The sequence below is a fragment of the Coregonus clupeaformis genome, chromosome 37 (assembly GCF_020615455.1).
Source record: "Coregonus clupeaformis isolate EN_2021a chromosome 37, ASM2061545v1, whole genome shotgun sequence".
NCBI classification, from domain to species: Eukaryota; Metazoa; Chordata; class Actinopteri; order Salmoniformes; family Salmonidae; genus Coregonus; species Coregonus clupeaformis.
In genome coordinates, this window is record NC_059228.1 from 35,650,802 (window position 1) to 35,673,214 (window position 22,413).

General features: G+C 43.2%; 1 protein-coding gene across 3 annotated transcripts in view; it reads left to right on the forward strand.

Moving 5' to 3' along the window:
- Positions 1-22,413, forward strand: part of kif6 (kinesin family member 6) — a 229,223-nt gene that overhangs the window by 70,177 nt on the left and 136,633 nt on the right. For all 3 annotated transcript variants that reach the window (XM_041848347.2, XM_041848348.2, XM_041848349.2), the window contains 3 exons: positions 518-724; positions 1,152-1,295; positions 3,909-3,995. In XM_041848347.2, the coding sequence (XP_041704281.1) occupies positions 518-724; positions 1,152-1,295; positions 3,909-3,995 (438 nt within the window). The remainder of the gene's footprint in view (positions 1-517; positions 725-1,151; positions 1,296-3,908; positions 3,996-22,413) is intronic.

The window sequence follows — 22,413 nt, forward strand, 5'->3', positions numbered from 1 at the left end:
AAATGACATGGAACGACTGGTAAGATGGCTCTTTCTCAATTAGTATTTTAATGATTCCTCGCCTCCTATCTCTTTGCCTCCTGTTCAACCGTATTGGAGAAGGTCCAAGGGCCCTCCGCAGACCTTCTCATCCAATGCCTTTTGTAAAGGAGGCTAGAAGAGAGGATGCAAAGAATCGAGGAAAGATGCATTTAGAAAGTACCAGTGTCAATGTCTGGGCAGTCATTTCAGGCATGTTGTGGGGGTGTATTTTGACAGTACCTACAGGAGATCGCATTGCAGAAATGATTGGTGATTAGGCCTAGATGCAAAGTGTGGGTTCCGTCCCTATGCCTGCCTCTCTCTTTCTCTTTCTCCATTCCCTCTTTCTATCTCCTCTCCTCTCTTCTTTCTCTGTGTCAGTTTGCATACCTTCTATTTTGAAGAGGAATAAATGCTTACATTGGGTGTACAACATCATGCCTAACCTCTCCACTCCCCCCTCTCTGCCCCTTTCCTCTACTTCTTCCCTCCCCAGACCCCTATGAACCAGGCATCCACGCGTTCCCACTGCATCTTCACCATGCACGTGTGTGGCCGCGAGCCCGGCTCGGTCACCATGCGGCGCTCCAAGCTGCACCTGGTGGACCTGGCGGGCTCAGAGCGGGTGGGCAAGACGGGCGTGTGTGGGCAGCTGCTCACAGAGGCCAAGTACATCAACCTGTCGCTGCACTACCTGGAGCAGGTCAGAGTTCAGAGGTCACATGGGGTTTAAACAGGGAGGGGAACAAGGTCGTACGAGGGGGAGGGCAGAGAGGAGGAGGAGGAGGAGGGTTGTTGTGGGTTTTACGCATACTTCCTCACAGACGTAGAAGTCGACTCCAGGTGTCGTAAAAAAGCTCCTTGCCATCCTATGTTTGATGTCATCCTCCTACTATGTTTGATGTCATCCTCCTACTATGTTTGATGTCATCCTGCTGAATGCACCTTAAATCTCTGAACAATTGATAGTTGGAGTATTTCTGTCCATCAGCCGAAACGTTTGTTTTTGCTCTTGTTGCCTCTTACTTAATAAAATAGCATAAGAGTGCGGCACCTGTAAACAAATGAATCTGATCTAGTACTCAAATTCCTCTTCGTCTTCCCCTCTCTTCCCTCTCTCTCTGAGTCAGGTTATCATTGCTCTCTCGGAGAAGAACCGCTCGCACATTCCCTACCGAAATTCCATGATGACGTCGGTGCTGCGGGACAGCCTGGGAGGGAACTGCATGACTACCATGATCGCCACTGTGTCTGTGGACAAGAGAAATGTTGATGTAAGAGTTCCCCATTCACTCCCTTTGCTGTCACCATGGACCAAATCCTATAGTTTGTAACCAGGGAACATTTGGTGCAAATCTCCCATTGACATTAAAGACCCAATTCTTTATTCTGAAAAGCGGCTGCACCTTTAATGCATGATTTATAGAAGTCAAACTTTTGGATTTCAAGTTAGGTTGTGGAATAAAACATGGAAACAATTGGGTAAATGAGGGACGACAAAATGACAATGCCTTGCAACATTTACCTGGAGCTAACTCTGCAGATAGCACTACTGGGTGATTTGAAAAGTCATAGTCAATCGATCAATAATATTATAATACTTTTAGCAAAAATGTTTATCTTTAATTTACAATCTGTAGAAGCTATGAGAATAGAAAGGTTCAGAACTTTTATGAAATATCACAGCACAGTTGAAAAAGATATGGCAAATAGAAATCCAATATGGATGGTGTTAAGAGATAGATGGGAGGTGTTGAATGGAGCTGAAGGGTGGGACTTATAACTAATGTAAAATATACTGTGTCTGTAAAATGTATATAAGTTCAGAACTTTTGTGAAACAGCACAGTTAAAAATAAATGGCAAATAGAAATCAAACTGGATAGTCTTCAGATATAGATGGGAGGGGTTGAGGGTAGCAGAAGGATAGGAGTAAAAATGAACAAAAGATAACTTTTGTAAAATAGATTGTCTGTTAAATGTATATAGTATGTTTAAGCTGGAAGTAGAAGCCTAAGTGTTGTTGTTCATTAGTTTACTCCAAATAGGGAAGGGGTGGTAGGGTTAGTGGAAAATAATAAAGGAACATATATTTTAAAAATATGTCTATGTAAATATATATGTGTGTATATGTATTTTATATGTATGAATGTACTTGCCTTCAGAAAGTATTCAGACCCCTTGACTTCTTTCACTTTTTGTTACGTTACAGCTTTATTCTAAAATTGATTAAATGTTGCTAATTTATTACAAATAAAAAACAGAAATATCACATTTACATAAGTATTCAGACCCTTTACTCAGTGCTTTGTTGAAGCACCTTTTGGCAGCGATTACAGCATCGATACTTCTTGGGTATTCAGAGACTTGTCCGGAAGCCACTCCTGCGTTGTCTTGGCTGTGTGCTTGGGGTCGTTGTACTGTTAGAAGGTGAACCTTCGCCCCAGTCTGAGGTCCTGAGCATTCTGGAGCAGGTTTTCATCAAGGATCTCTCTGTACTTTGCTTCGTTCATCTTTCCCTTGATCCTGACTAGTCTCCCAGTCCCTGCCGCTGAAAAACATCCCCACAGCATGATGCTGCCACCACCATGCTTCACCGTAGGGATGGTGCCAGGTTTACTCCAGACGTAACGCTTGGCATTCAGACCAAAGAGTTCAATCTTGGTTTCATCAGACCAGAGAATCTTGTTTCTCATGGTCTGAGAGTCCTTTAGGTGCCTTTTGGCAAACTCCAAGCGGGTTGTCATGTGCCTTTTACTGAGGAGTGGCTTCCGTCTGGCCACTGTACCATAAAGCCCTGATTGGTGGAGTGCTGCAGAGATGGTTGTCCTTCTGGAAGGTTCTCCCATCTCTACAGAGGAACTCTAGAGCTCTGTCAGAGTGACCATTAGGTTCTTGGTCACCTCCCTGACCAAGGCCCTTCTCCCCCGATTGCTCAGTTTGGCCGGGCGGCCAGCTCTAGGAAGAGTCTTGGTGGTTCCAAACTTCTTCCATTTAAGAATGATGGAGGCCACTGTGTTGTTAGGGACCTTCAATGCTGCAGAAATTTTTTTGTACCATTCCCCAGATCTGTGCCTACACACAATGCTGTCTCAGAGCTCTACGGACAATTCCTTCTACCTCATGGCTTGATTTTTGCTCTGACGTGCACTTTCGACTGTGGGACCTTATATAGACAGGTGTGTGCCTTTCCAAATCATGTCCAATCAATTGAATTTACCCCAGGTGGACTCCAATCAAGTTGTAGAAACATCTCAAGTATGATCAATGGAACAGGATGCACCTGAGCTCAATTTTGAGTCTCATAGCAAAGGGTCTGAATACTTATGTAAATAAGGTTTTTCTGTTTTTTATTTTTTAATAAATTAGCAGACATTTCTAAAAACCTGTTTTCGCTTCGTCATTATGGGGTATTGTGTGTAGATTGCTTAAAAAAATATATATATATATTTCATCCATTTTAGAATAAGGCTGTAACATAACAAAATGTTGAAAAAGTCAAGGGGTCTGAATACTTTCCGAATGCACTGTGTGTATATATTTTTTTATATTTTTAAGATGGGGGATTGGAAATGATGCAGACGATTACATTGATGGAAGCTACAATCTATCTTCAATAATAAAGCTGATCTACCCCCTAAAAAAATAAAAATAATGACAATGCCTCCATTTACAGAGCATAGTATTTATGACCTTAAATGCTTTCCGAAGGACAGTTTTTCTGTTTAGTTGGATGGGGTTAAGATCGAGTCTGGGTTAGGGAAAGATGTTGTTTAGTTCATTAAATAACTGTAATTGGGAATGGGGAAATGAAAACCATCCATATTCAAGTATCTCACCGTCTCTCTCTTTCCCCCCTTGTCTTCCTCCCCTTTCTCCTTCCATCAGGAATCCATCTCCACATGTCGCTTTGCCCAGCGGGTCGCTCTGATCAGGAACGATGCTCTGCTGAATGAGGAGCTGGACCCTGCCCTGGTCTGTCTGTCCGTTCATCCGTCTGTCCGGCCGTCTCTCTCAGTATTTGTCTATCTCTCTGTCTGACTGTCAGTGTCTGTCTGTCCACCCATTAGTTAGCCTGTCCACCCATTCGTCCGTCCTTATGTTTGTCCGTCTTGGTGTGTCCTCGCCTGGCCTCCGTCACCCAGGATGATCCTTCCCCCCCCCCCTCTTGCTCATCTGTGTGGTATTTAGACTGGTGCACAGGGCTGTTTGCGTTCTAGCGCTGTGTGTTTACATACTACCCCTCGGTCATGGTGCATTTTTCAGCTCAATATCTCAACAGTCACAGCCTTCTCTTAGGATATAGCCAGCTGGAGGTGGAACATACTACCGCGTGTGTACACATTAACACACACACACACACACATGTGCATGCAGGCACAGACACACACACACTCACACTCACACACACAGGCTTGCCGCTTGATGAAGATTAATTAGAGGCCATGTTTTCTGGTGGTGCTGTTTCAATGACAAACAGATGTATGAAAAGAGACAATGTGTTCTCATTGATTGCTTTTTGCAAAACCTTGAGGGACCATTTTGGTGCTCCATGTTCCAAATAACCAGTACAGAATTAAATAGCAATTCAAGAATTCTTCTTTCTGTGGAAACAGTAGGTCAATTGGGGTACTGTGGATGATCTGTGCTCCCTCCAACCCTAAAACTATGAGTATATTTTCTAACTCTCTCTTTCTCTCTCTCATTTCCCTCTCTTCCCCCTCCCTCCCTGTTTCTCACTCTCTCTATGTTGCCCCTCTGGTTAAAACAATGACGTCATTTATACATCTTTATATAGGCATGTCTGTCGGCAGACCTGGTTGTCTCTTCATAGGCTTGTGCACCCTGCCCAAAGGACAAACCTAGAGGAAACACTGACCATGACATCCCCTCCCCCAGGCTTTGGATCTAGGATATAGTTGTGTGCATTATTGTACGGGCTTGGCTGGCATTACCAAACCCTGCAGAGGTATTTTTAAGAGAGTCTGCGGCTGGCCGTTAATTGAGCTGGTGTCTGGGCTGGCTGGTTTAAGTTGGGGAGTAGCCGCCCTTTCAGCTCTGGGTAGTAGTGTACTGCTCACAGGTCTTTCTCCAGAGCAAGCTCCCTCTCTCTTTCACTCTATCTCTTACTCACACACACACAGTGGACACACACACACACAGTGGTGAAAAAAAGGTAGTAGTGGAATTTGCCTTGCAGATTATCAGAATGATGTCATTCGTGTTGGTTTAGAGCTGCTGTTTTGACCCTACTCTGTCCCTGCAGACACTTTTGCAAGCTGGACTCTCCTATCTGTTAAGTGCAGTTATACACATTGTGGGTAACAACCTGCTTTTGTACAGTTGACAGTTTTGTACAGTTCACTGGGGATAATTGAAAGGCACACATTTTGGTGTTGGAGATGTTGGGTTGCGAGTTGGAGGAAGCAGGACAGTTAAGACAGTAACTTTGGCAACCCAAAACCAAATCTTGCGTAAGTGATGTTTGGACTAATGCGAGTGGTGGGTCCTCTTTGGTTGCAGATAAGTCAATGCCCCCATCATGCTGACTGGTGAGAGCCAAGAATAGTCTGGTCTACATTGAGAATTATGTTAAGGTTAAGTTACAGTGCCTTCAGAAAATATTCATACCCCTTGACTTATTCCACATTTAGTTGTGTTAAAGCCTGAATTCAAAATGGATTTTAAAAAATGTTTTACATTTCACCCATCTACACAAAATACCCCATAATGTCAAGTGAAAACATGTTTATATATATTTTTTGCAAATGTATTGAAAATGAAATACAGAAATATCTCATTTACAAAAGTATTTACACACCTTAGTCAATACATGTTAGAATAACCTTTGGCAGCGATTGTAGCTGTGCGTTTTCCTGGGCAAGTCTCTTAAGAGCTTTGCACACCGGGATTGTACAATATTTGCACATTATTATTTTTACAGTTCTTCAAGCTCTGTCAAGTTGGTTGTTGATCATTGCTAGACATCCATTTTCAAGTCTTGCCATAGATTTTCATGACGATTTAGGTCAAAACTGTAACTAGACCACTCAGGAACATTCTATGTCGTCTTGGTACACAACTCCAGTGTAGATTTGGCCTTGTGTTTTAGGTTATTGTCCTGCTGAAAGGTGAATTTGTCTCCCAGTGTCTGTTGGAAAGCAGACTGAACCAGGTTTTCCTCTAGGATTTTACCTGTGTGTCACGGATCCCCCGGTACTGCTGCTCATTCCGTTCACCAGCTCCGGAGGTCTACGTCACCGGCTTTCTAGGCATCACTGATCTGATTCATTACCACCAACCCTGGACTGTATTTTTTTGTCAGTGATCTACACAAAATACTCTGTCAAACTGGAAGAAAAATTCTAACATTTGAAAAAAAAAAGACAAATAAACACTAATATATCTTGATTAGATAAGTATTCAACCCCCTGAGTCAATACATGTAAGAATCACCTTTGGCAGCGATTACAGCTGTGAGTCTTTCTGGGTAAGTCTCTAAGAGCTTTCCACACCTGAATTGTGTAACATTTGCCCAATATTATTTTCAAAATTCTTCAAGCTCTGTCATATTGGTTGTTGTTCATTGCTTCTCCGTGTATCGGCAGGACAGAGCAGCTACGTCTGGGAAGACGAGGGGCGGGGGCTTGTGTCTATTTGTCAATAACTGCTGGTGCGTGATGTCTAATATTAAAGAAGTCTCGAGGTATCGCTCGCCTGAGGTAGGGTACCTCATAATTAGCTGTAGACCACACTATCTACCAAGAGAGTTCTCATCTATATTATTCGTAGCCGTCTATTTACCACCACAAACCGATGCTGGCACTAAAACTGCACTCAACGAGCTGTATAAGGCCATAAGCAAACAAGAAAATGCTCATCCAGAAGCGGCGCTCCTAGTGGCCGGGGACTTTAATGCAGGCAAACTTAAATCAGTTTCTACCAGCATGTCACATGTGCAACCACAGGAAAGAAAATATAGACCACCTTCACTCCACACACAGAGACACATACAAAGCTCTCCCTCGCCCTCCATTTGGCAAATCTGACCATAATTATATCCTCCTGATTCCTGCTTACAAGCAAAAACTAAAGAAGGAAGTACCAGTGACTCGCTCATTACGAAAGTGGTCAGATGACGCGGATGCTACGCTCAGGACTGTTTTGCTAGCATAGACTGGAATATGTTCTGGGATTCATCCAATGACATTGAGGAGTATACAACCTCAGTCACCGGCTTCATTAATAAGTGCATCGACGACGTTGTCCCCACAGTAACCGTACGCACTTTTCCCAACCAGAAGCCGTGGATTACAGGCAACATCCGCACAGAGCTAGAAGCTAAAGCTGCCGCTTCAAGGAGCGGTACACTAATCCGGACGCTTATAGGAAATCCCGCTATGCCCTCAGATGAAACATAAAACAGGCAAAGCGTCAATACAGGACTAAGATTGAATCCTACTACACCGGCTCTGACGATCGTCGGATGTGGCAGGCTTGAAAAATATTACGGACTACAAAGAGAAACCCAGGCGCGAGCTGCCCAGTTACACGAGCTTACCAGACGAGCTAAATGCCTTTTATGCTCGCTTCAAGGCAAGCAACACTGAAGCATGCATGAAAGCACCAGCTGTTCCGGACGACTGTGTGATCACGCTCTCCGTAGCCGATGTGAGCAAGACCTTTAAACAGGTCAACATTCACAAAGCCGCGGGCCAGACGGATTACCAGGACGTGTACTCAAAGCATACGTGGACCAACTGGCAAGTGTCTTCACTGACATTTTCAACCTCTCTCTGACCGAGTCTGCAATACCTACAGTGGGGAAACCAATTGTGCAAGTTCTCCCACTTAAAAAGATGAGAGAGGCCTGTAATTTTCATCATAGGTACACGTCAACTATGACAGACAAAATGAGATTTTCTTTTCCAGAAAATCACATTGTAGGATTTTTTATGAATTTATTAGCAAATTATGGTGGAAAATAAGTATTTGGTCAATAACAAAAGTTTCTCAATACTTTGTTATATACCCTTTGTTGGCAATGACACAGGTCAAACGTTTTCTGTAAGTCTTCACAAGGTTTTCACACACTGTTGCTGGTATTTTGGCCCATTCCTCCATGCAGATCTCCTCTAGAGCAGTGATGTTTTGGGGCTGTCGCTGGGCAACACAGACTTTCAACTCCCTCCAAAGATTTTCTATGGGATTGAGATCTGGAGACTGGCTAGGCCACTCCAGGACCTTGAAATGCTTCTTACGAAGCCACTCCTTCGTTGCCCGGGCGGTGTGTTTGGGATCATTGTCATGCTGAAAGACCCAGCCACGTTTCATCTTCAATGCCCTTGCTGATGGAAGGAGGTTTTCACTCAATTTCACGATACATGGCCCCATTCATTCTTTCCGTTACACGGATCAGTCGTCCTGGTCCCTTTGCAGAAAAACAGCCCCAAAGCATGATGTTTCCACCCCCATGCTTCACAGTAGGTATGGTGTTCTTTGGATGCAACTCAGCATTCTTTGTCCTCCAAACACGACGTGTTGAGTTTTTACCAAAAAGTTATATTTTGGTTTCATCTGACCATATGACATTCTCCCAATCCTCTTCTGGATCATCCAAATGCACTCTAACAAACTTCAGACGGGCCTGGACATGTACTGGCTTAAGCAGGGGGACACGTCTGGCACTGCAGGATAGCCCTCACATCTGTAGCCATGAAGTGCTTTGAAAGGCTGGTCATGGCTCACATCAACACCATCATCATCCTGACAGGTCACCCCCAGGTGGTAAGGGTAGGCAACAACACACCTGCCACGCTGATCCTCAACACTGGGGACCCTCTGGGGTGTGTGCTTAGTCTCCTCCTGTTCACCCACGACTGCGTGGCCTAGCACGACTCCAACACCATCATTAAGTTTGCTGACGACACCACAGTGGTAGGCCTGATCACCAACAATGATGAGCCAGCTTATAGGGAGGAGGTAAGAGACCTGGCAGTGGTGTGCAAGGACAACAACCTCTACCTCAATATGAGCAAGACAAAGGAGCTGATCGTGGACTATATGAAACGGAGGGCCGAACAGGCCCCCATTAACATAGTCGGGGCTGAAGTGGAGCGGGTCGAGAGTTTCAAGTTCCTTGGTGTCCACATCACCAACAAACTATCATGGTCCAAACACACCCAGACAGTTGTGAAGAGGGCACAACAACACCTTTTCCCCCTCAGGAGACTGAAAAGATTTGGTATGGGTCCCCTAATCCTCAAAGAGTTCTACAGCTGCACCATCCTGACCTGTTGCATCAACGTCTGGTAGTAGGGTAGTGCGTACGGCCCAGTACATCACTGGGGCCAAGCTTCCTGATATCCAGGACCTATATAGGCGGTGTCAGAGGAAGGCCCAAAAAATTGTCAGACTCCGGTTACCCAAGTCATAGACTGTTCTCTCTGCTACTGCACGGCATGCGGTACCGGAGCGCCAAGTCTAGGACCAAAAGGCTCCTTAACAGCTTCTATAAGACTGCTGAACAATTCATCAAATGGCCACACGGACTATTTACATTGACCCCCCCCGCTGTTTATTATCTATGCATAGTCACTTTACAAATTACCTCAACTAACCTGTACCCCCGCACATTGACTCGGTACCGGTACCTCCTGTATATAGCCTCATTATTGTTATGTAATTTTCTTGTGTTACTTTTTGATTTTATTCAATTTTTCTACTTTATTTTATTTAGTAAATATTTTCTTAACTCTATTTCTAGAACTTCATTGTTGGTTAAGGGCTTGTAAGTAAGCATTTCACGGTAAGATCTACATCTGTTGGATTCGGCGCATGTGACAAATACAATTTGATTTGATAGACAACCTTTTTCAGGTCTAGCCATAGATTTTCAAGACGATTTAGGTCAAAACTGTAACTAGGCCACTCAGGAACGTTCAAAGTCGTATTGGTAAGCAACTCCAGTGTATATTTGGCCTTGTGTTTTAGGTTATTGTCCTGCTGAATGGTGAATTAATCTCCCAATGTCTGTTGGAAAAGGATTTTGCCTATGCATAGCTCCGTTCCATTTCTGTTTCATCCTGAAGGACTCTCCAGTCGTTAACGATTACAAGCATTACATGATGCAGCCACCACTATGCTTGAAAATATGGAGAGTTGTAGTCAGTAATGTGTTGTATTGGATTTTCTCCAAACATAACAATTTGTATTCAGGACAAAAATTGCTCTGCCATATTTTTTGCACTATTACTTTAGTGCCTTGTTGCAAGCAGGATGCATGTTTTGGTGTGTGTATATATATATATATATATATATATATATATATATATATATATATATATATATATATATATTCTGTACAGGCTTCCTTGTTTTCACTCTGTCAATTAGGTTAGTATTGTGGATTAACTACAATGTTGTTGATCCATCCTCAGTTTTCTCCTATCACAGCCACTCTGTAATAGGACTTTTTTAAAGTCACCATTGGCCTTATGGTGAAATCCCTGAGCCGTTTCCTTCTCTCCGGCAATTGAGTTAGAAAGGACGCCTGTATCTTTGTAGTGACTGGGTGTATTGATACACCATCCAAAGTGTAATTAATAACTTCACCATGCTCAAAGGGATATTAAATGTGTTTTATTTTATTTACCCATCTACCAATAGGTGCCCTTCTTTGCGAGGCGTTGGAAAACCTCCCTGGTCTTTGTGGTTGAATCTGTGTTTGAAATCTGCTGCTCGACTGAGGGACCTTACAGATAATTGTATGTGCGGGGTACAGAGATGAGGTAGTCATTCAAAAATAATGTTAAACACTATTATTGCACTCCGAGTGAGTCCATACAACGTTTTTACTACTGAACTTATTTAGGCTTGCCATAACCAAATGGTTGAATACTTATTGACTCAGGACATTTCATTTTTCAGTAATTTTGTAAACATTTCTAAAAACGTAATTCCACTTTGACGTAATAAAAGGTATTGTGTGTAGATTAGTGACACACAATCTCAATTTAATCCATTTTAAATTCAAGGTTGTAACACAACAACATTTGGAAAACATCACGGTTCGTACTGTCTGTGGGGAAGACGTCATCGATGCACTTATTGATGAAGCCAGTGACTGATGTGGTGTACTCATCAATGCCATCGGAAGAATCCCAGAACATATTCCAGTCTGTGCTAGCAAAACAGTCCTGTAGCTTAGCATCCACTTCTTCGGACAACTTCCATAATGAGCACGTTACTGGTATTTCCTGTTAGAATTGTTGCTTGTAAGCAGGATTCAGGAGGATAGAGTTATGGTCAGATTTGCCATTTAAAAAAAATATATATATATATTTCACCTTTATTTAACCATGTAGGCCAGTTGAGGACAAGTTCTCATTTATAACTGCGACCTGGCCAAGATAAAGCAAAGCAGTGCGATAAAAACAACAACAACACAGAGTTACATATGGGATAAACAAAAACGTACAGTCAAAAACACAATAGAAAAATAGAAAATCTATATACAGTGTGTGCAAATGTAGTAAGTTATGGAGGTAAGGCAATAAATAGGCCATAGTGTAAAACAATTACAATTTAGTATTAACACTGGTGTGATAGATGTGCAGAAGATGATGTGCAAATATAGATACTGGGGTTCAAATGAGCAAAATAAATAACAATATGGGGATGAGGTAGTTGGGTGGGCTAATTACAGATGGGCTGTGTACAGGTGCAGTGATCAAATGGAGGGCTATGTATTGTAATATGTGACATATGGTTAAACCACATAGAACTTTTACACATGAATATATGTAACATTTTAAATATTATTAGACTACATTTGTACGATCATTGACGAGCTCTTGCACATATGAACATAATTATATCCACTGATGCTGCAGACATCAATTTTCTAGAAATGACATTGGTGATGGAAAATGTCTGATGTGCAAAGACATACATCATCACATGTACAATCTTTCACATTGTGGTCAGTGAAGCTTATGTTAGGAACTCAGTCTTGCCATTGGTCAATTGACAGGTCTTAATCCTACCCGTGTAGCTCAGTTGGTAGAGCATGGAGCTTGCAGCGCCAGGGTTGTGGGTTCGATTCCCACGGGGGGCCAGTATGAAGAAGAAAAAAAGGTATGCACTCACTAACTGTAAGTCGCTCTGGATAAGAGCGTCTGCTAAAATGACTAAAATGTAAAAAATGTACATGGCTCCCTGTTAACCAGCAAGTGAATAGACCACTTATCCAAAAAGAGGTGGGGGAAAGTTGGAGAGGAATTGGTATAGGGGAGGTGAGGTACTTTTTGAACAGTCTTTTCATTCACCGTATACAGTAGATCACCACCATAAGCCTTTGCAAGTGTTAGATCTGCATACACATTGTTGGATTGCTGTTACCTTAAGACAAGATGGCCCATCTCTAGACCCTTTGTAAATGGGGTGGGGTGTTTGGACTTGTATCTGTAGCCTGGTTGGTAGATGTAAATGGGGAGAAGGTGGATATTGTCTGATGGTAGTAATGTTGATAACCTCAAAGTCTGGGTTCACATAGAATATATTAATGCTGTAACTTCAAAAGATAAAATGCATATAAGGGTAAGTGTACATACAAATACCAAAATATTATTTGATCAGATGTTTAAGATCACAAAGGATATCTTACACACACACACACACACACACACACACTGAGTGTACAAAACATTGCCCTTAAATCTTTTGTCTTGCCCATTCATCCTCTGAGTGGCACACATACACAATCCATGTCTCAATTGTCTCAAGGCCTAAAAGTCCTTCTTTAAACTGTCTCCTTCCCTTCATCTACACTGATTGAAGTAGATTTAACAAGTGACATCAATAAGGGATCATAGCTTTCACCTGGATTCACCTGTTCAGTCTGTCATGGAAAGAGATGGTTAATGTTTTGTACACTCAGTGTAATTATATCCACTGATGCTGTATACCTCAGTTTTCGAGAATACAGGATTATATTTTACATCTCATATAATAATACAGCGATGGGGAGTAGTGAACTACATGTAGTTCAACTAGTAATTTAACTACAGTTTGCAGTAGCTTGGTGGTATTTGAACTAAATTCAGAACTAAATTCAAATCTTGGTAGTATTTTCACCAGTTAATTCATTTTTTGCCATGTAGTGGTGTAGATAACTACTGAGACTACACACTACTTTTTTATGTGCAGAAATGTGTGAAGTAGGCAATCATTTAAATTATTTTTCAGCATCAGACCTGCCTGATTATCACTTGAAACATTTATTGTTTTGTTTAATAGACCAGATTACAGGTTAATGTCAAGCCCTGCATGTTTTTTTCAAAATTCTCTTGGAATGTAGGCCAACATTGAACACCATGCATTGGCTGCTACTGTAGACTGAATGATAGAACAGCTATTTCCATGTTAAAATGTTATGGGATGCATTTGCTCCATTGTTTTTGATTGTAGGCCACTCTGGTAGGCCTACATTATGATCAAATATCCCAAGTAGCCTACTGGGCCACTGTTAAAACTGTAACTTAAAGCGGGTACAGCCTCAGTGTTCACAGTAAACACGTGCTGGAAGTTGCACAGAATTTTCACAACGTTCAAGTTTGCGGTCAGCAGACCTGAAAGAACCCCCAGCTTGAAACATTTAATTGAAATACTGTAGAATTCCATTCATTCCTATGGAGGACTGCTCCTTCTGGGGAGTACCAATATAGCCGACCGGTAGCTTCAAAGCCTCCCAATGGCCAATTCATAGCATCAGTGATCTAGTGTTAATATACACACAATTGGTCGAGAACCACTAGTAGGTTGTGGCAGGGGTGCAGGTGGGTTGCAGGTTGGCATTTTCTGTCTATTGATTATTGTTATACAGTAAATTCCTTAAAGTAGCAATCAGCTGTTGAAACAATAACAAAGTATTCTACCCACCTCTATTTCGGTATAAAGCGGGGGGATGGGGCTGGAGAAACTTTACCACTAAAATTAAGACAGAGCTATGAGTACAAGGACTGACCATCCATGACATCAAAATGATACAGGGTAATGCCCTACGGCCTGACAAATGCACCCTCGGTGTTCCAATCCTTCATTGATGAGGTGTTTAGGGACATGTTGGGTCGCTCTGTAGTGGTGTACATAGACGACATCTTGGTGTAATCCACTACATGCGAGCAACATGTCCCTCATCTCAGGTCCATTTTGGAGAGGCTGATAGGGCATCACCTGTACGCCAAGGCGAAGAAGTGCGTTTTCTTCCAGCAGGCGGTCTCCTTCCTGGGCTATCGGATATCCACCGCGGGAGTGGAGATGGAAGGACATAGGGTCAGTGCAGTATGGTCGTGGCCTGTTCCCTCCAACATCAAGACGGTGCAGCGCTTCCTAGGTTTTTCCAAATATTTCAGGTGTTTCATTAGAGGTTTCAGTACAGTGGTGGCCCCTCTCACCTCCCTCCTGAAGGGAGGTCCTCGACAGCTGCGCTGGACTGGGGAGGCCAACGAAGCCTTTCGTACACTCAAAGAAAGGTTTACGAACGCACCGGTTCTGGCTCACCCTGACCCGTCTCTGCCTTTCATTGTGGAGGTGGACGCATCTGAGGTCTGAGTAGGGGAGGTTCTCTCCCAAAGTACTGGATCGCTGCCTAAACTCCATCCATGCGCCTTCTACTCACGGAAGCGGTCATGACGGCACTGGCTGGAGGGTGATCAAACATTCCTTGTCTGGACAGACCACCAGAACCTAGAGTACATTCGAGCAGCGAAGAGGCTGAAACCGGGTCAGGCCAGGTGGGCTCTATTCTTCACTAGGTTTGACTTTACCTTCTTCTATCGGCCGGGATCTAAGAGCGTTACGGCCGATGCGTTGAGGATCGGAGGGAGGAGGTGACACCCATTATTCCCCTGTCCCGCATTGTGGCTCTTGTCGTGTGGATTGTGGACCCTCACCTGCCCACTGTCCCGAAGGGATCTACGTGCACTCTGATGTGCGGGACCGTCTCCTCTCCTGGGCACAAACAGCACCTGTGTCGGGGCACCCGGGTATAGCCCGTACTATCGACTGTCTCTCCGCCAAGTACTGGTGGCCCACCTTGGCCCAGGACGTCTGCGTTTACGTCTCTTCCTGCTCCACCTGCACACAGAGCAAGACACAGAGACACCTCCCCTATGCCAAACTCCACCCGCTGCCGGTTCCACAATGACCCTGCTCCCATCTCTCCGTGGACTTTGTCACATACTTTCCCCCCTCGGAGGGGCACACCACCGTCCTGGTCGTTGTGGACCAGTTTTCCAAAGCCTGTCGTTTGATTCCTCTGCCTGGTCTCCCTACGGCCATGCAGGCTGCGGAGGCTTTCTTCTTTCACGTCTTCCGGCACTACGGGATCCCGGAGGACATCGTGTCTGACCGTGGTCCTCTGTTCACCTCCTGTGTCTGGAAGGCCTTCATGGAACGACTGGGGTTCGCGGTCAGCCTCACCTCCGGGTACCGTCCCCAATCAAATGGGCAGGTGGAAAGGGTAAACAAGGAACAGGGTAGTTACCTTCGTAGTTACTGTCAGAACCGGCCGGGGGAGTGGTAATTTTAATGGTAGGTTTATTTGAACAGTGAGAGACAGAATAACAACAACAAAAAAATCCAGAAAAACGCATGTCAAAAATGTTATAAATTGATTTGCATTTTAATGATGGAAATAAGTATTTGACCCCCTCTCAATCAGAAAGATTTGTGCCTCCCAGGTGTCTTTTATACAGGTAACGAGCTGAGATTAAAGGGAGTGCTCCTAATCTCAGTTTGTTACCTGTATAAAAGACACCTGTCCACAGAAGCAATCAATCAATCAGATTTCAAACTCTCCACCATGGCCAAGACCAAAGAGCTCTCCAAGGATGTCAGGGACAAGATTGTAGACCTACACAAGGCTGGAATGGGCTACAAGACCATCGCCAAACAGCTTGGCGAGAAGGTGACAACAGTTGGTGCGATTATTCGCAAATGGAAGAAACACAAAAGAACTGTCAATCTCCCTCGGCCTGGGGCTCCATGCAAGATCTCACCTCGTGGAGTTGCAATGATCATGAGAATGGTGAGGAATCAGCCCAGAACTACACGGGAGGATCTTGTCAACGATCTCAAGGCAGCTGGGACCATAGTCACCAAGAAAACAATTGGTAACACGCTACGCCGTGAAGGACTGAAATCCTGCAGCGCCCGCAAGGTCCCCCTGCTCAAGAAAGCACATATACATGCCCGTCTGAAGTTTGCCAATGAACATCTGAATGATTCAGAGGAGAACTGTGTTCAGTGTTGTGGTCAGATGAGACCAAAATCGAACTCTTTGGCATCAACTCAATTCGCCGTGTTTGGAGGAGGAGGAATGCTGCCTATGACCCCAAGAACACCATCCCCACCGGTAAACATGGAGGTGGAAACATTATGCTTTGGGGGTGTTTTTCTGCTAAGGAGACAGGACAAATTCACCGCATCAAGGGACGATGGACGGGGCCATGTACTGTCAAATCATGGGTGAGAACCTCCTTCCATCAGCCAGGGCATTGAAAATGGGTCGTAAATGGGTATTCCAGCATGACAATGACCCAAAACACACGGCCAAGGCAACAAAGGAGTGGCTCAAGAAGAAGCACATTAAGGTCCTGGAGTGGCCTAGCCAGTCTCCAGACCTTAATCCCATAGAAAATCTGTGGCGGGATCTGAAGGTTTCGAGTTGCCAAACGTCAGCCTCGAAACCTTAATGACTTGGAGAATATCTGCAAAGAGGAGTGGAACAAGATCCCTCCTGAGATGTGTGCAAACCTGGTGGCCAACTACAAGAAACGTCTGACCTCTGTGATTGCCAACAATAGGGTTTTGCCACCAAATACTAAGTCATTTTTTGCAGAGGGGTCAAATACTTATTTCCCTCATTAAAATGCAAATCAATTTATAACATTTTTGACATGCATTTCTTCTGGATTTTTTTGTTGTTATTCTGTTTCTCACTGTTCAAATTAAAATGCAAATCAATTTATAACATTTTTGACATGCATTTTTTCTGGATTTTTTTTTTAAAATTCTGTTTCTCACTGTTCAAATAAACCTACCATTAAAATTATAGACTGATCATGTCTTTGTCAGTGGGCAAACGTACAAAATCAGCAGGGGATCAAATACTCTTTTCCCTCACTGTATATACTCCCTCTGTCATTTGTCTTTGTCGGTCATTGTATATGTTGCTTGTTTTCCTGAGAGGAATCTCTCCTACTATTTCCTGAGTACTTTATATTTTGCACTGTGAGTTTCATCCCGCTTTAAGCTATGGTACTTTAATAAATTCAGTAGTACTAAACCTGCGACTGCCTCCTGCCTACTTCTCTCTACACTTGTGATAAAGTGTAACTGCGTTGGAGCTGTCAATTCCACAAGCGGTTCCCGGCGTTATACCTATCGCAACATTGCCATTAGCATTGACATTAGTAGAAATCCCATGCAGCTGTGTTACAATTTCAAACACTGGAATGTGTGATGTAATTTGCAACTCAATTAGGCTGATATAAATACTTATTATGTATTTTAATTTGAGTGTCATTATTTATTTATAGCCTACACTTTCTCTTACTGAACTTCTAACGGGTGGGATATAAGGATAGGTATGGTGTCGTGACAATGAACAAAAGAGCAGCTTCTCACTGATTTTACAGCTCCAACGCAGTTAGACCTCAGAGTCCAATTAAACAAAAGCAATGATAAGCTATGTGTTTGTTGGCGAACACGGGTTACTGCTGATATGATTGAATCCTGGCCTTGGTTTGAAGTATTTATAAGTTATATTCTTCAAGAATCAATGGGTATACAGTGCATTCGGAAAGTATTCAGACCCCTTCCCTTTTTCCACATTTTGTTACGTTACAGCCTTATTCTAAGATGTATTAAATACAAATAAATCCTCATCAATCTACACACAATACTCCATAATGACAAAGTGAAAACAGGTTTTTAGAAATACCTTATTTACATAAGTATTCAGACCCTTTGCTATGAGACTCGAAATTGAGCTCAGGTGCATCCTTTTTCCATTGATCATCCTTGATGTTTCTCCAACTTGATTGGAGTCCACCTGTGGTAAATTCAATTGATTGGACATGATTTGGAAAGGCACACACCTTTCTATATAAGGTCCCACAGTTGACAGTGCATGTCAGAGCAAAAACCAAGCTGTGAGGTCGAAGGAATTGTACGTAGAGCTCCGAGACAGGATTTTGTCAAGGCACAGATCTGGGGAAGGGTACCAAAACATTTCTGCAGCATTGAAGGTCCCCAAGAACACAGTGGCCTCCATCATTCTTAAATGGAAGAAGTTTGGAACTCTTCCTAGAGCTGGCCACCCGGCCAAACTGAGCAATCGGGGGAAAAGGGCCTTGGTCAGGGAGGTGACCAAGAACCCGATGGTCACTCTGACAGAGCTCCAGAGTCCTCTGTGGAGATGGGAGAACCTTCCAGAAGGACAACCATCTCTGCAGCACTCCACCAATCAGGCCTTTATGGTACAGTGGCCAGACGGAAGCCACTCCTCAGTAAAAGGCACATGACAGTCCGCTTGGAGTTTGCCAAAAGGCACCTAAAGGACTCTCAGACCATGGGAAACAAGATTCTCTGGTCTGATGAAACAAAGATTGAACTCTTTGGCCTGAATGCCAAGCGTCACATCTGGAGGAAACCTGGCACCATCCCTACGGTGAAGCATGGTGGTGGCAGCATCATGCTGTGGGCATGTTTTTCAGCGGCAGGGACTGGGAGACTAGTCAGGATTGAGGGAAAGATGAATGGAGCAAAGTACAGAAAGAGATCCTTGATGAAAACCTGCTCCAGAGCGCTCAGGACCTCAGACTGGGGCGAAGGTTCACCTTCCAAAAGGCAACGACCCTAAGCACACCGCCAAGACAACGCAGAAGTGGCTTCGGGACAAGTCTCTGAATGTCCTTGAGTGGCCCAGCCAGAGCCCGGACTTGAACCGGATCAAATATTTCTGGAGAGAACTGAAAATAGCTGTGCAGTGACGCTCTCCATCCAACCTGACAGAGCTTGAGAGGATCTGCAGAGACTAATGGGAGAAACTCCCCAAATACAGGTGTGCCAAGCTTGTGGCGTCATACCCAAGAAGACTCGAGGCTGTAATCGCTGCCAAAGGAGCTTCAACAAAGGATTGAGTAAAGGGTCTGAATACTTATGTAAATGTGATTTTTGTCTAAAAACCTGTTTTTGCTTTGTCATTATTGGGTATTGTGTGTAGATTGATGAGGGGAAAAAAAAACAATTGAATCCATAGAATAAGGCTGTAACGTAACAAAATGTGGAAAAAGTCAAGGGGTCTGAATACTTTCCGAATGCACTGTATACACACCCCTTGCACAGTCTTCACATTTTGATGCCTTAAAATTACCTCTACAAATGTCATTTACACAACCTACTCCACATTTGCAAAGTGAAAGAACAATTGTAAAACATTTTCCAAATTATTAAAAAAACAAAGATGACTTGATTGCATACAGTATATCTTCACATTCCAAGAGTTAATACTTGGTGGAAGCACATTTGGCAGCCATTACAACTGTGAAACATTTTGAAAAAGATTCTAACAAGTCTTATGGCAGCCATTGTTTTTGTCAGATTTGCTCAAGCTCAGTAAATTTGGTTGGACATCAATATTCAAACCTTGTCTCAGAATTTAATGCAGATTTAAGTCAGGACTGAGACTGGACCATTCAGGAACATTCAAATCCTATTGGAAAGCCATTCTGGTGTGTCTTTGGCATAAAAATGTGTGCAATTGTCCCGCTGAAAAATAAAACTTTCCCTTAGGTATTCCGAAGACTGAGGCAGGGTTTCCTCTAACTTTTTATTTGGGATTTGATCCTGACAAACTCCCCAGTCCCTGCCGGTGGCAAGCATACCCAGAACATGATGATGCTGCCACCACAATATTTGAAAAGGTTTCACAACTTTGCATTCACTCCACATTACTGACCTGTATGACAAAGTGAAAAGTTTAAAAAATCGCCTCAGTCTTCGGAAAATCTAATCCATGGGATAGTTTTATATTTCAGCGGGACAGTTACAAAATGTTTTATGTCAAAGACACACCAGAATGGCTGTCCAGGAGGTGTTGAGTGTTCCTTAGTGGTCCAGCCTCAGTCGTCACTTATATTTGCTTGAAAATTTGAGACAAAGTTTGAATATTGCTGTGCATCAATGACTCCCACCCAAATTTACTGAGCTTGAGCAAGTTTGACAAAAACAATATATAAATGTTGTCCCAAGAGTTGTGTGCAAAGTTAAAACTCACAATTGTCCAAATGTTTGCCTCTTAGATTTTCACCTTTTCACTGTTCCCACATGTTATTCCCAATTCCAGCCCTGGTTATAATGCGTATGAGATGTGCGTTATTGGTTCTTCATAAGACAGGATTGTGTCGAAGACAGTTTTCCCCTCCGTGGGGGCACTTAAGTTCCTTTTACCTTAGTTGACCTATCAGCAGTCAGGCAGTAGCAGGGTCGTATTCATTAGTGAACACGTAGCAAAACGTTTTGCAAGTTCAGGAAGTCCTCCGTTTTGGTCTGTTTTTCCATTTGGTGTTTAGCGAACACGATCCAGTACAGGGCAGCGCAGGACATACTCAGCGTCACTGTCTGAATGAGGGCAGCTATGTACGGACTAGTGCCAAGGGTTCTTCTTTGTGGTTTAGCCAATGGGTGGTGCTCAGTATGCACAAAACTAAGTGAAACATGCCAGTCCATATGAAAGTGTCCCCATAATAGCACCTTTATAGGGAATTTGGGGCTGTAGCCCAACCCATAGCCATTACACCAAGAGGCTCGGACCGCTGATGAGGTCACTAGTTGTTATACTAAGGTCAGTACAATACTGTGATATTATCAAATATTATCCCATAGGCCTATCACAGATAACACATAGATTTATATGTACAGTGCCCTAAATATTTCACATAACCTTACACCTGAGTAACTGTCACCGAAGTTACTTTCTGGCCACCTGTTGTGTGCAATTTATGTATAACACTTTTAGGCTGATTGCATCAAGTTTCATAGAGTTTTCGCATGACAATAGTATTCTGTTGCACCAGCCTGACCTAGTGATCTGTAGCTATGTGCTGACATCATGGATCACATGGCCTCGCCCAGGCTTTATTCTGGGCCGATGGGAGACGATTGTGGCCTTGCGGTAGCAGCGTGGGTTCAGGCTCCGAAATAGACCCAAACCATTCCCAGTGACCAATGACCGGTGGTCAAGCTTTGAGGGCGCAGCTGGGAATATCACATCAGCTTAATGGGTAAAAAGAGATGGGGAGTGGCTTTTGGCGCTCTTGTTACTGTCTGACGGTCTGGTTTCCTCAGGATTTTGTAAGATGTCATACTGCTTTATTAAGGTCTGTTCATCTGACCTTTACCCTTTGCTTGACATTCAGTGACTCTAGGCTTCTAGCGACTGTCGAGAGTAGTTGCAAAATTGGCAAATAGTTGTTGCTGCTGGAATATTAAGTGTCCCAATTTGCCTTGTGGTTTGGGTCACACTTTATTTGGATAGTCCGGATTGCTCTACAGATGGTCATACTATCAACAAACTATCTGTTGATAAGCAACTGCTTGCTAAGGTTAGGGTTAGGGCTATGTTTAGGGTTAGGATAAGGGCTAGGGTTAAAGCTAGGGTTAGGGTAAGTAGATAGTTGAAATGTTACTGATAGTCTGTAGAGCACCGTGATTTGTCCCCGAAGACTGGTCACTCACTCTCTCTCGCTCTCTCACACACACACACACACCTGCTGGAGATCGCACTGTCTAGATACTATTTCTTAGCATCAAAAGTGGGACTCATGTCTAGCCAGGTCACCCCTGACCCTTAATAACCTCTTAGCCCCTGCAATAGACCAGAGGCTTTAGGAGATTTAGCCCTAGTCACTCAGGTTGCCCTAATGTGGAAGCTGGGGCTGAAGCACAAATGGGAACAGACTGTAGAAAGAGAATAATAATACATGAGGAATGCCCTCCATGTGTTTCAACATAACAGTGCTGAGTGATTAGTGCTTTTTGAGGTCGTTTCGGTTCGATTATTGAAAAACTTATCACAGTTTTCGGTTTTGATTATTATTCTGTTTTACATTAAATGCACACTATGCATTATGTGGGTTGAATGCTTTAACAACACAGAATAAAACAATTAATAACAGTCCCATGACTGCTCATTACTGCTTATCACTTATTAACCATCATTTATTCACATGACTTTACTTTAATAAAATATTTCAGTTGTGTATATATTACGTTTGTTTTATTTGATGACTTTATTATTTAATTCCAAGTCATCTCATGTCTATAA